We start from the raw sequence: 16,076 nt of genomic DNA on the forward strand, positions 1-16,076 counted from the left end.
CAGATGAAACCAAGATCAACCTCTACCAGAATGATGGAAAGAGAAAAGTATGGCGAAGGCGTGGTACAGCTCATGATCCAAAGCATACCACATCATCTGTAAAACACGGCGGAGGCAGTGTGATGGCTTGGGCATGCATGGCTGCCAGTGGCACTGGGTCACTAGTGTTTATTGATGATGTGACACAGGACAGAAGCAGCTGAATGAATTCTGAGGTATTCCGAGACATACTGTGTGCTCAGATCCAGCCAAATGCAGCAAAACTGATTGGTCGTCGTTTCATACTACAGATGGACAATGACCCAAAACATAAAGCCAAAGCAACCCAGGAGTTTATTAAAGCAAAGAAGTGGAATATTCTTGAATGGCCAAGTCAGTCACCTGATCTCAACCCAATTGAGCATGCATTTCACTTGTTAAAGACTAAACTTCAGACAGAAAGGCCCACAAACCAACAGTAACTGAAAACCACCACAGTGAAGGCCTGGCAGAGCATCAAAAAGGAGGAAACACAGCGTCTGGTGATGTCCATGAGTTCAAGACTTCAGGCAGTCATTGCCAACAAAGGGTTTTAAACCAAGTTCTAGAAATGAACATTTTATTTACAATTATTTAATCTGTCCAATTACTTTTGGTCCCTTTAAAAACAGAGTGGCACATGTTAAGGAGCTGAAACTCCTAAACCCTTCATCCAATTTTAATGTGAATACCCTCAAATGAAAGCTGAAAGTCTGAACTTCAACTGCATCTGAATTGTTTTGTCCAAATATATATGGACTTAGCTGTAATAGGCTATTGGTATGAAAGTTTATTTTGTATCACTATGTCATTTAGTCATTATACCCATTACTAATATCTTTGTGCATTGGTTTCCATATATTTTGTTGTTTGGTTTCCCTCCATCCTTCATGTGTTTTATTGTCTCTTACATTTTAATATTACGATTTATATTTTTTTATACATATTGTTTTGATTTGGTTTGTTTTATAAACATTCTATGTTCATTGCATAAGTAGAAAACTGAAAATCAGTGGTGAGGGTTATACAGAACTAATGAATATTGGCCAATTTATGCGCTAAGAATCTTCATTTCATCTATTACTGTAAGTTTTCTGAAAACATTTTTTTTGAAAAAAATATTTTTGAGAAGTATAATTCATATTGAATATTTGTCTGTGTTTTCACATGGCCTAGATTCATGTACATGTGCTGCTGTTCTTTTTTATCTATATGATGCAGTTTGCAGCTTGCACGTGTTCACATTAGAAGTGCTGGTTGTTGTTTTTTTTCTCTATTTAACCCCTTCATGACCGTGGGATTTTCCGTTTTTCCGTATTCGTTTTTCACTCCCCTCCTTCCCAGAGCCATAACTTTTTTATTTTTCCGTCAATTTGGCCATGTGAGGGCTTATTTTTTGCGGGACGAGTTGTACTTTTGAACGACATCATTGGTTTTACCATGTCGTGTACTAGAAAACGGGAAAAAAATTCCAAGTGCGGTGAAATTGCAAAAAAAGTGCAATCCCACACTTGTTTTTTGCTTGGCTTTTTTGCTAGGTTCACTAAATGCTAAAACTGACCTGCCATTATGATTCTCCAGGTCATTACGAGTGATAATCTACTGTGATTTTATTGAAGCTACAGCAAGCAGCCCAGTAATTGACACATTGCTCTAATCAGGATCTCTGTCTCTACATTATGCTGCACTCAGACTAGTTGACAAAAACCTGGTGACAGGTTCCCTATAAATGCTCTCATTTAAAGTGGCATTTTCAGGTTCTGAATTTGCTTTAATTAGTTTAAATAAGCAGATTTGCTTTTGACTTGCTTTTTCTATCTGCTGTATTTCTCCTGCAATGAGAGATTTGTTTTTATAGTGTACAGATTATTTATTTGAAGACCAGCCTCTAATGCCTGACCTAGAGTGCACAGTAGTTACATTCCAGGAGGGAGGTTACCTCTTAACATCCCAGTCAGCTCTCTGTTGTCTATTGATATCTGTACAGCAGTTAGCTCCTCATCTTATCCCCCTCCATCCTTTCATCTTCTGAACAGATACAGTTATATATCACCAACCCAGCAGGTCTCATAGTCACAGCTCTTTGCTCTCACTGTCTGCACCTGTGTGCTTGCCGATATATGCCCTGTTATGTGTAAATACAGGGATAACAGTTTAAACTCAGAGAAATTCACTGATAGCTAAATGTGGTACAGGAGAGCTTGTTATAGCCTTTATAGTTGTGCTAATACTTCAGTTCTAATCACCAGTTATCACTCAAAGAGGAGAGTAAGGAAATTTTAAGGCGATAGCAATACTCTGGGCTGATCAAGAGGCAACTTAAGAATATCCCTTTAATTGTGCTCTTTTACCAACCTGTCAGTTTAGAGGAGGTGGTTGAGGGAAGCAGCCAGAGACCTGCCTTTTGGACTAGTCTTTTTAGTCATATTATTCCCAGGATGGCTTTTAAAAGTACAATGTGTGCAAAATTATTAGGAAATTTGTATTTTTGCTGAAATTTTTTAACCTCTTTGCGACATGTGCCGTACTAGTACAACACATGTCGTGTCTCCCCCTTTGATGTGGGCTTCGGCGGTGAGCCCACATCTTCCCGGCACTTGTCAACCGTTTTGAACAGCTGACATGTGCCTGGAACAGCCGCGGGTGAAATTGTGATCCACCCGCGGCTATTAACCCGTTAAATGCCGCTATAGCTCTGGGAAGAAGAGGAGCGAAAAACAGAAATGCGAAAACTTAAATGGGCTGGGGCGTGAATGAGTTAATATTGAACAACTACAGTGCTGTCAGTCAATTCAGAATAAACCGGAAAACTGAATATTTAAGAAAGTAAAAGAGAAGTATTGTACACTGTGTGCAGAATTATTAGGCAAGTTATATATTGGTCACATGATACTTTTTATACATGGTGTCCTACTCCAAGCTGTTCAGGCTTGAGAGCCAACTACCAATTAAGTAAATCAGGTGATGTGCATCTCTGTAATGAGAAAGAAGAAAAAATAATGACATGGCCCCCTTGCTCACCTGATCTGAAACCCATAGAGAACCTGTGGTCCCTCATAAAATGTGAGATCTACAGGGTGGGAAAACAGTACACCTCTCGGAACAGTGTCTGGGAGGCTGTGGTGGCTGCTGCACGCAATGTTGATCGTAAACAGATCGAGCAACTGACAGAATCTATGGATGGAAGGCTGTTGAGTGTCATCATAAAGAAAGGTGGCTATATTGGTCACTAATTTTTTGTGGTTTTGTTTTTGCATGTCAGAAATGTTTATTTCTAAATTTTGTGCAGGTATATTGGTTTACCTGGTGAAAATAAACAAGTGAGATGGGAATATATTTGATATTTCTTAAGTTGCCTAATAATTCTGCACAGTAATAGTTACCTGCACAAACAGATATCCTCCTAAGATAGCCAAATCTAAAAAAAACCCACTCCAACTTCCAAAAATATGAGTCTTTTGGGTTGATTGAGAACATAGTTATTGATCAATAATAAAAATAATCCTCTAAAATACAACTTGCCTAATAATTCTGCACACAGTGTATTTCTTTGGAGAATAGAATATCTATGTGTGCATAAATATCGGGGAACTATTAGGCTATGTGCACACATCCGGAATTGCCGCAGAAATTTCCGCGGCAATTCCGGAACTCCCTGCAGCGGGAAAAACGCATGCGGAATTGGCATGCATTTTCCCGCTAAACACTAGCGTTTTACAAGCATAATTAGCTTGCAGAATGCTAGCGTTTTCCAAGCGATCTGCAGCATCGCTTGGAAAACTGTTTGATAGGTTGGTCACAATTGTCAAACATAGTTGTTAAAAATAATAATAATAATAAAAAAAAATCGTGATATTCTCACGTTTCGGCGTCCGCGGCAGTCTTCCCACTACTCGCGATGCTCCCGTTCCCAATAATGCCTAGCGGCAATGACCCCAGATGACGTAGCGGTCTCGCATGTCATTGCCGCAATGCATTATTGGGAACGCGAGCATCGCGAGGAGCAGGAAGACTGCTGGGGACGCCGGAAGGTGAGAATATCACAATTTTTTATTTTAATTCTTGTTTTATAACAATTATATAGTGCCCAGTCCGTGGAGGAGAGTCTCCTCTCCTCCACCCTGGGTACCAACCGCACATGATCCGCTTACTTCCCGCATGGTGGGCATAGCCCCTTGCGGAAAGTAAGCGGATTTTTTTAAGCGGATCAATGCATTCCTATGTGTGCAGAATCCCCGAGATTCCGCACAAAGAATGAACATGCTGCGTTTTTTTCCAGAATGCGATTCCGCCGCAGAAAAAAACGCAGCATGTGCACAAAAAATGCGGAATGCATTCTAATAATAGGATGCTTAGTGTATGCATTTTTTTCACGTTTTTATAGCGAAATTCCTGAACGTGTGCACATAGCCTAAGTGTGCAGAATTATTATTCAACTAAACAAAAAACATAAAGTTTCCCATCCTAATTGTTTATTTTGACCCATTAAAGTAATAATAATAACTAAACAACTCACAATGTACAAAAAGAAATTTCGGAAATCTAAAAAAATGTCAATGACCAATATAGCCTCCCTTCTTTTCAATAGCCATCATAAGCCTTCCAGTCATGACAATCAACTACCGTATTTTGGCAGCACCAACCACAGCCTCCAAGACACTGTTCAGAGTGTACTGTTTTTCCTCACCGTAAATCTCATATTTAAGAAGGACTCACAAGTTCTTAGATCATGTTTAGATAAGGTGAGGAAGGGGCCATGAAATTATTTTTTCATCATTAAGGCCTTTACTGGCTAGCCAAGCAGTGGAGACTTTGATCCGTGTGATGGAGAATTGTCCTGCATAAAAATCATGGTTTTATTTAAAGATGCAGACTTTTTCCTACACTACTGTTTGAAGAAAGTGTCTTCTAAAAACTTGAAGTAGGTGTGGGAATTGATTTTGAGTCCATCTTCAGCATGAAAAGGGCCAATCAGCTTATCGCTAATAATACCAGCCCATAGCAGTACCCCACCTCCACCTTGCTTGTGTCTGAGTTGAAGTGGAGGTCTATACCCATCCCACTCCAGCCACAAGCCTCTCTGACCTTTCCAGGCGCCTGCGCACTGCAGTACTTTGCTCTGCCCTCAACAGGGCAGACGAAGTACGCCTGCGCAGGAGCTGCGGCAAGAAGACAAGAAGAGGACGACATCGTATGAAGATGGGAGGCGCCGGACCTGGACTGCGACACCCATCGGACCGTACCACAGCGGGACCGCCCCTGGGTGAGTATAATATAATTTGTTTTTCTTATCTTTCAGGATACATCGGGGGCTTATCTACAGCATTACAGAATGCTGTAGATAAGCCCCTGATGCCGGTGGCCTTAGTTTATAGATTCCCTTTAAGAGTCACTCTCATCTCATCAGTCCATAAAACCATTGAAAAAACAGTCTTCAGTTATTTCTTGGCCCAGTCCTTAAGTTTCAACATACGAGGGGCGATCCAAAAGTAATGATAATCGGTTATTTCTATTGCAAACAGAAATTAAAATAAAATGTTTTCTTCTCTCTTAGGTACCCACTAGTCCAGGAAAAAAAAATCACTTAAATAGACCACGATTCCCGGGAGCTACATTCATTTGAATATGAACTGCCGAGGAGTGAACATCAAAATGGAAAAAAACGAGCTTAGAGCTGTCATCAAATACCTCTGCTTGAAAAAAATGACTACCAAAGACATGCACAGTGACTTGGTGGAAACATTGGGGGACTCTTCTCCATATTCCACAGTTGCATGCTGGGCCAAGGAATTTAAGCTGGGAAGAACATCGACGGAAGATGAACATCGTGAAGGACGCCCATCCACGTCCCTCAATGAAGAAAACGTGAAAAAAGTTGAAGTTGTATTGGCAGATCGAAGAGTGACTATCGGGCATGTAGCTGAGGTCACAGGGATCTCATATGGCAGTATTCAAAGAATCCTTGCAAAAGAATTGCATATGAGAAAGGTCTCCGCGCGTTGGGTACCAAAAATGTTAACCGACGAGCAAAAGAAGAAACGAGTTGACATTTCAATAGCAAATCTCGAAAAGTTCCAAGCAGACAAGGAAAATTTTTAGTCACGTTTTTTGACCATGGACGAGACCTGGATCCACCACTTTGATCCTGAAACTAAACAACAATCGATGACATGGAAACGAGCCGACGAACCGACGCCGAAGAAATTCAAAGTGTCAAGCTCAGCAGGGAAGGTTATGGCGTCCGATTTTTGGGATGCTGAAGGAATTATGGTGGACTATTTGGAGAAGGGAGCCACTATTATGGGCTGCTACTACGCAGAACAAATAAGAAGATTGCGGGAGGCTATCAAGGAGAAAAGGCGCGGCAAACTGCGGGCTGGAGTGCTGTTTCGCCAAGATAACGCGCCGGCTCACAAAGCTGCAGTTGCCATGGCTACCATTCAAGAAGCGGGCTTTGAACTGGTGGAACCCCCCCCCCCCTATTCGCCAGATCTAGCCCCCAGTGACTTCTTTCTCTTTCCTCGGCTCAAGGAACACCTCCAGGGCAAGAAATTTGACGACAATAGCAACGTGATAACCGCTGTTGGGGATTTTTTTGAGGGTCAAGATCAAGAATTTTTTTCGAAGGGAATTCTAAGTTTAGAAAAGAGATGGACTAAATGTATAGACTTGTTAGGAGACTATGTAGAAAAAAATATATATTTTTTTTACTATATTCATTGTGTTTAGTATTGATTATCATTACTTTTGAATCGCCCCTCGTATGTGTCTTATTCAGTGGTTGTTGGTTTTCAGCCTTCACGAGCACTGAACATCTTGTACATATGGGCACTCCAGGGAGGCTGCAGTTCTAGAATATGACTGAACTGGGGGATAATGGGTTCCTGGTCGCTTCGCGTTTTATTCTTCTCAAATCTTTGACAATTAATGTGCATCTTATTTTCTCAACACATTTTTTACGACCCTGCTGAGTATTTGCAACAAAGCTTTTGATGATTCTCTGATTACAACCCAATATTTTAGCAATTTCAAGAGCACTGCATCACTCTGCAAGACTTATAACAATGTTTGACTTTTCAGAGTGAATTAAATCTCTTTTTGGACCATTTAGCCTGAGGAAAAACAATATGCCTAATAACTCTTCACCACTTGATAAAGGGTGTTGATATTATTAGGTTCCTCATTACACAAATACATATCACCTGATCTGCTTCATCCAATAAGCATTCCAGTTTATATAACTTGAAAATATGCATACAAATTATGGTATGGTCAAAATACTTGCTTAATAATTGTGGACACAGAAAATGTATTCTCTGAAACGCTGCAGCATTTCAGCGTAAATCACAGCTGCAATAATAAAGTCGGACTCTGATTCTTACTATCTATGATCTGGGCAGCATGAATTAGCTGTCAGGTCCCTTTAAATGTTTATTCTTATTCCATTTTGCAAGGATATGCAATTAAATTATGATCTGTGGGAGTCCGAGCACTGAAACTCCCACAGATTGTCTGCATAAAAAGGACACAACATTGCATTCACATCAAAGTTTGCCCTGCACAGTGGCTCACTTGGCATTGGGTTGTGCAAGGAACCGCAGCATAGTCGTATTCATGTGAGTGGTTCCATGCTTTAGTTTCCTGAACAGATGAGCATACATTGTGTTGAAAGTCATTTGAGCTACCCCATCATTTTGAATATAGGTGAAGGGTTCCAGGGCTTCAATGATCACATAAATATGGTGGCAAATCTTAGGAATAACTAGAGATGAGCAGATCTGACAAGATTTGAAATGACCAAATCTGTTAGGTTTCACTGGAATATTTGACTCAGAGCAAATTTATTTCCGCAAATTGAAACAAATTGTCAACGACACTAAAATAAATCCCAATTTTTTTAAAAAATACATGAATGCCAAAAAGAAAAAACAGATAGTGTCAGCCCCTGAAAAGATGACAATAACAAGATAATTACAGAAGACAAAGAAAAGGCTGAGATATTAAACAGGCACTTTTCATCCGTGTTCACAATGAACTGTCTCTTACAGGGATCATTTAACATAGTAAAAATCAAAATTCACTACCTGATATAACTAGTTTAACACAAAAAGAAGTACATCTACATCTGAGTAATTTCAATATTGACAAATCCCCTCGCCATGATGGCATTCATCCACAGATACTGAGGGAATTGAGCTCAATAATTGACAGACCACTGTATCTTGTATTCTTAGACTCTCTTGTAACAGGGGTCGTGCCACGGGATTGGAGGATGGCTCACATAGTACTGATCATTAAGAAATGTAAGAAGGTGGATTCTGGCAACTAAAGTCCGGTAAGTCTAACATCAGTAGTGTGCAAAATTTTTGAGGGCATTATAAGACATGACCTGCAGAAATATATTGTAGATAATAATATAATAACTGTCAACCAGCATAGTTTCATGAAGAATAAGTTGTGAAAAATTGGATCAGAGCAACATACAATAATATACAGTATCTGACGACATCAAAAATGGCTTTTTTGCTGCCAATACAACAAAAAACTCCCATAAATATAAGAAATTAGAAAAATTGGAGTCATGAAATCTGTCTTCGAAATATGTGAAAAAAAATTATTTATGTAAAGATATCATACAGTACTAAAATATTAGAGTATACATAATTACACACAAATTTGACATGGGTATAATCACTATGAAGGACACAGGTAAAGAAAGTTCAGGAGACAACACTACACTGAAAAGTATATGACTGGAGGAATCAAGTTCTTAAGAGGATATACCATAATATATAGTGTGTATATGCCTTTAAGGGGCAAACAAATAAGATTACTAGCTCAAGACTGATCCTTACCCATGTTGTCTGTAGTTTTTGTCTGCAGGCTGTCAGCCCCTATGCGTGTTTCGTGTTGGCTTCTTTGGGGGATCGTCACAGCTAAATGACAGGAAACAAAGAGTTGGCATAAATGGTACGTTCTCTAAATGGGATATAGTTAGCAGTGGGGTACCGCAGGGATCTGTGCTAGGACCGATTAATGACCTTGTGGTTGGGATGGAGAGTAAAGTGTCAGTCTTTGCTGACGACACCAAACTATGTAGGATATTAAATCTGACCTTGACATTACAATATTGCAAAACGATCTGAAAAAGATGACTGAATGGACAAACACTTGGCAAATGAGAATTAATGTAGATAAATGTACAGTAATGCACCTAGGACAGAGTAATCATGTTGCTGCACATACATTAGATAAAAGAATACTCGGGACTACAGAACAGGGGAAGGACTTGGGTATTCAGGTTACAAGTAAACTGAGCAACATTACTTAAGGTACCTTCACACGAAACGACTTTGTAATGATATCGCTAGTGATCCGTGACGTTGCAGCGTCCTGGCTAGCGATATCGTTAAATATGACACGCAGCAGCGATCAGGATCCTGCTGTGATGTCGCTGGTCGCTGAATAAAGTTCAGAACTTTATTTGGTCGTCCGATCGCCGTGTATCGTTGTGTTTGACAGCAAAAGCAACGATACCAGCGATGTTTTACACTGGTAACCAGGGTAAACATCGGGTTACTAAGCGCAGGGCCGCGCTTAGTAACCCGATGTTTACCCTGGTTACCAGTGTAAAATGTAAAAAAAACAAACAGTACATACTTACATTCACATCCCCCGCCGTCTGCTTCCCACACTGACTGAGCGCCGCAAAGTGAAAGCACAGCACAGCGGTAACGTCACCGCTGTGCTCTGCTACTGCCGGCGCTCAGTCAGTCAGTCAGTGCAGGAAGCGGACGCCGGGGGACGCGAATGTAAGTATGTACTGTTTGTTTTTTTTACATTTTACGCTGGTAACCAGGGTAAACATCGGGTTACTAAGCGCGGCCCTGCGCTTAGCAACCCAATGTTTACCCTGGTTACCCGGGGACCTCGGCATCGTTGGTCGCTGGAGAGCTGTCTGTGTGACAGCTCTCCAGCGATCAAACAGCGACGGTGCAGCGATCGGCATCGTTGTCGCTATCGCTGCAGCGTCGTTTCGTGTGAAGGTACCTTTAGTCAGGCAGCAGCTGCAAAAGCAAACAAGATTTTAGGATGTACAAAAAGAGAGAGAAATTCCCGCTATCCCAGTGTATTATTACCCCTTTATAAATCATTGGTGAAGCCACATTTAGAATATGGGATCCAGTTTTGGGCTTCACATTTTAAAAAGGATATTCAGAAGTTAGAAACAGTTCAAAGACAGGCAACTAGATTATTACTTGGTATGGAAGGCACCTCATATCATGAAAGGTTGGAAAAGTTGGGCTTGTTTAGCTTAGAAAAAAGATGTCAGAGGAGATCTCATTTACATGTGTAAATATATGTAAGGCCAGTACAAAGTACTAGAACATGGCTTATTCCTTCTAAAGACCATACTAAGGACCAGGGAACATTCATTCCTGGTGGAAGAATGGCGATTCCGGCAGCTAAATAGGAAAGGGTTCTTTACAGTTAGAGCAGTCAGACTTGCTCTACCACGAGAGATAGTAATGGCAGACACTATAACAGCTTTTCAAAAAGTGCTGGATGATTTATTTGATACAAATAATATTGCAGGTTAAAGTTAAATTAGTGACGTGATGTACAATTGGTGGAGAACAGTTGTCCTTGATGGACCTAGGTCTTTTTTCAACCTATGTAACTATGCAACTATGTAACAACTATTACTATGCTCTGGGGCATAATATACGTAATATGCAGAATAAAATGACAACCAATGCTCAACTCTCCACTCCCCTCTGCTGCTCACTGTCACCCGTATGGTCCCGTGCACCTATTCTTACCGCTGCCTCGCACTGAAACCCCAGGCATCTTTACACTTAGCGGGAACTTCTAGCCTTGACTAGGCTCAAGTTTAGTAGTGGTGGAAGGTCCGCCATTGAGTGCTCATCATAAGGCCGAGGCACATCCTGATTTCACGACTTCAATGCAACCTTAAGACGAGGATGCAAAGTGACGTCCCTGGTCTAGTTGTGGCATCAGTCCCGGCCTAGTACGTCAGTCATAAAAAGGTTGTGATGCACATCCTGAAGTCCCGGCCTAGCATGAAGAGGTCATGGATAACAGCACACAGAGCTGGTAAGAAGAGGCAGTTAAAACTGTATTGGGAAGAAAATACAGTGGGGGTGGCTGGGAGTTGAACGTTGAGATGAGAATTAGCTCTTTTTATTTGTTTTAATATTTTGTTGGCTCTCTATGGTTCAGTCAAATGGTGTTCAGTAAGCCGCCATCTTAATGAATTCCCGTGTATCAAATAAAAAAAAATCCAGATTTGGCAGAACACAGATTTTTTTGTAAAATCTGAGTGGAATTCCCTTCAACCATTCCACACAAATAAAGTTGCCCATCTGTAGAAATAACTAATAAAAAATAATATCAGAAATCTTTAGAGAAGAAACATAGTTATTGTGCACAAGAGGTAGTGGGGAGGCCAAGAATTACCTGTTTGTCCGTCTCTGGGCTCCTTAAAGCAATCTCCTAAAATAAAAAATAAAAAAAATATTTTAACATTGATGTCAAAATGTAACCAAATAAACTTTATAGTCTTTATGAAACTACGGTACATTGTTATTATCAACAAATTATATCTGATGAATAAAGTTAACATTATGTCATGGTGGTTCTAATTTGAACCATCCATAACATGCACTGTTATACTGATATAATTCCAGTATTGTTTGAATTGGGAACTTAACATTACACATTTTTAACCTTATATCTTATCAGACTACTAAATAATGTAATAGCTAACATTGAGCTACAAATGTCCTCATTGGAGATGAGCAAATTTTTCACATAATTTGAATTCCATCCATATTGGTAATATGGATGATCACTATAACAATTGCTTTTAGTGCATTTTAGAGAATAAAAGGCAAACAAATTTTTCTTTTGTATTTTATAAACTGATAAAGCAGAAAAACTGGCAAATCATCGGAAACACTTTGTTTCCTAATCTACTTGGAAGCTTTGGGCTCAATTAATCTTTTACAATTATTTTTTCTCACGCTTCTCTTAGTTTTGTGGTATTCGCTGATGTATTTGAAAGAAATTAATCAAAATGAAACACTCTATTCATCAATTTTGCACAAAATAAAACAAATACCACTTATTATTGTTTATAACCTGTTTCGAGACTTTTTATTGCAAAAAGTTGCATGTTTGGCTAAAATATTGCAAAATTTGTGCCAAAATGCCAGGCATACATAAAATTATTAAGGGGAGTACATTTGTGCAAAATTTGCAACTATTTTTCAGGCAAAATAATCTGGAAACCCTAATCTCTGAGCAAGCTAAAAAAAAGATGAACACTTAGCTAAAAAAATTAAATGAACACTGAAAACAAGTAACTTAAAAAAAAAGGTCAAATGGAAAGATGGTGCAAAGTAAAAAAAGTGCAAGACACCAAAAACTTCAAGTGCCACTTTAATAATGAATCAGGCCTATTACTTTACTAAATTTACCTCAATCCAAATATACAAGGTGGGCCATTTATATGGATACACCTAAATAAAATGGGAATGGTTGGTGATATTAACTTACTGTTTGTGGCACATTAGTATATGGGAGGGGGAAAACTTTTCAAGATGGGTGGTGACCATGGCGGCCATTTTTAAGTCGGCCATTTTGGATCCAACTTTATTTTTTTCAATGGGAAGACAGTCATGCACCACCACATTATGGGTGTCAGGTCCGAGCATTCTTACATGAACAGTTTCCTGGAAAGTGGATTGGTCTTCGTTGGCCAGTTGAATCGCCACCAAGGTCTCCCGATCTGACCCCCTTAGATTTTTATCTTTGGGATCATCTGAAGGCAATTGTCTATGCTTTGAAGATACGAGATGTGCAGCATCTGAAACAACGGATACTGGAAGCCTGTGCTAGCATTTGTTCTACAGTGTTGCTATCAGTGTGTCAAGAGTGGGAGAAGAGGGTTGCATTGATGATCCAACACAATGGGCAGCACTTTGAAAACATTTTATAAGTGGTCATAAATTTGTAAACATAAAAGAATAAAGTTACGATAAAACCAAGCACACCGTTGTTTTTCTTGTGAAATTCTCAATAAGTTTGATGTCTCACATGACCCTCTTCCCATTGAAAAAAATAAAGTTGGATCCAAATGGCCAACTTCAAAATGGCAGCCATGGTCACCACCCATCTTGAAAAGTTTTCCCCCTCCCATATACTAATGTACCACATACAGGAGGTTGATATCAGCAACCATTCCCATTTTATTTAGGTGTATCCATGTAAATGGCCCACCCTGTAGATGAGAAAAAAATATTTCATTTACTAATTCATTACATAACATTTTTTACACTCATGTCAAGTGAATCTAATATTTTTTACAATTTTCATTACATTTTAAATAATAATGAAATTTAATGATCAGTTGCAAGCACTATAAAGTTAGACTTTAAAGGGGTTGTCCCAAGTCGACAACAGAGGCCTGAAATATCACGTCAAAATTAGGCATTGGCCATGCATTTTCGCCACAACTTCGGTGGTCCTATAGACAATAAATGAGCAGGTCGTGCACATGCATGATCACCTCTACATTCTAATGGGGGATTTCAAACCCACAACTCTCATATACTTGACGAAGGCCAGATATGTGTCCTTTTGGATTTCATCTGGTAAGTATATATCGCCTTACCCTTTATTCAACTGCATAGGATAGTATAACAGGCTACATAGAGCCAGTAAGAATGAAGAATTACAGGTTTTGCATGGTTTATGCCTTTAATGACCACTTCTGCAGTTTCCAGCCATGTACCTAAGGACGTGACCATTTGTTGTGTGTTGGGATCATGTTGTGAGCCATTCTGCTTTGTTAGCTTGAATTTTTCTTTTGACTATATCCTATCAGTGTGCAGCATTAAGGTATTTCTCTGGAGGTTATTATGACCAAATATATTTTAAGAATAGTTTTGGACTGCGATAAAGCCAGTTAAAGGAGTGATCAGTAGAATGTAGTCATTAAGCTAAGCTACTAAGCCTCATCCTTACTAAAATCTGTTGTTATCAAAATTTTGTGAAATTAATTTAATGATCTACACATAATCACTGAAAAATAGTTTTTACAATTCTTACCCGTTAAGCCTGGCAATCCTGGAATTCCTGGTAGTCCGTTCAGTCCTGGTGGCCCAGGAAGTCCACGTGTGCCTTTAGCGCCTTCAAATCCTATACCTGGCTGACCAGTCTCACCTCTGGGTCCTTCAGAACCTGGAAGTCCTGGAAACCCAGGGTCGCCAAGTAGTCCTTTGACAGCATCACCCTATAACAAACAAAGTACGGTATACGGTATATGTGTTGTTTGGATTTCTGAATACTTTGGATATCTTAGAGTGAACGTGATAGCGATTTTAATAATATTTTATGTCCCTAAATATCCTGCAGAAAAATGAGGATCCAGGTCTTTAGACCCTCACTGCTCAGAGCACTGTCCCAAAGCACTCCCTTATGGAACTAGTAGAACTCCTGCATGAGCATATAGACAGAATGGTTTAGGGCTCACAGGTGTAAGAACACTGTCAAGATCACTTCAGTTCCCTGCATATTAATAAACATCTAGGATGAAGATACACCTACAAAACACTTCATTACATTTTGTTAAAAACACAAATTACGATATTTAATAAATGGCTATTTGTAGCTAAGGCTATGTTCACATGTGGATTGGAGCCTCAGCAAGTTCTGTCATTTTTACCAGAAAAATAAGTGCACCACTAGTACTACCACTAGCACTAGCACAGCTAGTGTGAACATACCAATTTGCCTTGTATGCATTCTTATAACATATGGTTACTCAAAAGTATGTTTTCTTTTAAGTGCGGGCATAATCTGTTTTATGAATACATTTTGAACTACATTACAAACATTTTTGCCACTATATACATAAGTAAGAGATGCATATATATTTTATATAGAAGGTGCATATAGATGAAAACATACATTACATGCCAGGGTTCTTACAGTTACTATTTATGCCCCTGCGCCAGTGTCAATTGTAATGTTCATTTAAAAAAATACATATATTACATATATTTCTATGTGTTTGGTTTTGATTGCAGATTAGCTTTCAGTGAACTACTCACAGCAGCACCAGGGAAGCCAGGAACTCCATAAGATCCATCTTTTCCCGGAGTTCCTTCAAATCCTATAGTGCCGGATATGCCAGGATCTCCTGAAGCACCTTTTGCACCTTAAAGAATGTAAAGTTTTAATTAATTTTCTCACTAACTTACTTTTAGCACAGGTCATGACAACCTTAATCATAAACGATGGTTCACTAATAACAGAACTGTGATTATCTGTCCAAGACACATGTAGGCGGGGTATGGAGCACCTTGCGTTACTTGAGTAGAGTGGAGACTTTTTTATCTTGTATTAAAATGGCTTTGCTGTACATGTAGTATAATACCAATAATATGTGCTGCTCAAAAATATTACCCAAACAGACCCTCACAGCTGTGATTATATGCTACCAATTAAAAGCACAGCAGATGTATAGTCTAAGTACTCTGGCCTCTGTTTCTTTTGTTCTTATAGAAGGGAGTCTAAGGGGTAACATTGCTCCTTAGGGAGAGTGACAGTCAAGCCTAGCATGTCAGAGTGAGCATAGACTGCAATCCAGAGCCTCTCACCTAGCTAAATCAGATCTATTACTTTGCACTGATGAGTGGCATAACTATGAAACACTGTGTCTCCAAACTGAGATTCTGGTTTGGCTTTTATCCTTAGTCATATGGAAAGGCTTGTTGGAGGATAAATATTGACTTTTGGGATTGCTACTACCAATAGGTGGCACTAGTGTTTTGGTCCTCTTCCTCTCTGAAGAGACAATTTGCATGTTCCGATGGAAGTGTATAGCAGAGGCTTGTCCCGTCTCCTCACTGAAAACACATGCATACACAAACACTTATGTGGTTTAAAAATATTTACGCCCACGATACAGAAACAACCCATTTGGAAGTATACATTGGATTTTCATTCATAAAAGTTTTTGCAACTAA

The 16,076-nt window shown here is 39.4% G+C and overlaps 1 protein-coding gene across 1 annotated transcript in view; it reads right to left on the reverse strand.

Moving 5' to 3' along the window:
* The window catches only part of COL4A2 (collagen type IV alpha 2 chain), a 320,821-nt gene that overhangs the window by 68,193 nt on the left and 236,552 nt on the right, over positions 1-16,076 (reverse strand). The window contains exons 25-28 of the mRNA XM_077297013.1: positions 15,159-15,265; positions 14,155-14,338; positions 11,500-11,535; positions 8,874-8,954 (exon numbers count right to left, since the gene is read on the reverse strand). Of these exons, the coding sequence (XP_077153128.1) occupies positions 8,874-8,954; positions 11,500-11,535; positions 14,155-14,338; positions 15,159-15,265 (408 nt within the window). The remainder of the gene's footprint in view (positions 1-8,873; positions 8,955-11,499; positions 11,536-14,154; positions 14,339-15,158; positions 15,266-16,076) is intronic.

The sequence above is a fragment of the Ranitomeya variabilis genome, chromosome 3 (genome assembly GCF_051348905.1).
Source record: "Ranitomeya variabilis isolate aRanVar5 chromosome 3, aRanVar5.hap1, whole genome shotgun sequence".
Lineage (NCBI taxonomy): Eukaryota > Metazoa > Chordata > Amphibia > Anura > Dendrobatidae > Ranitomeya > Ranitomeya variabilis.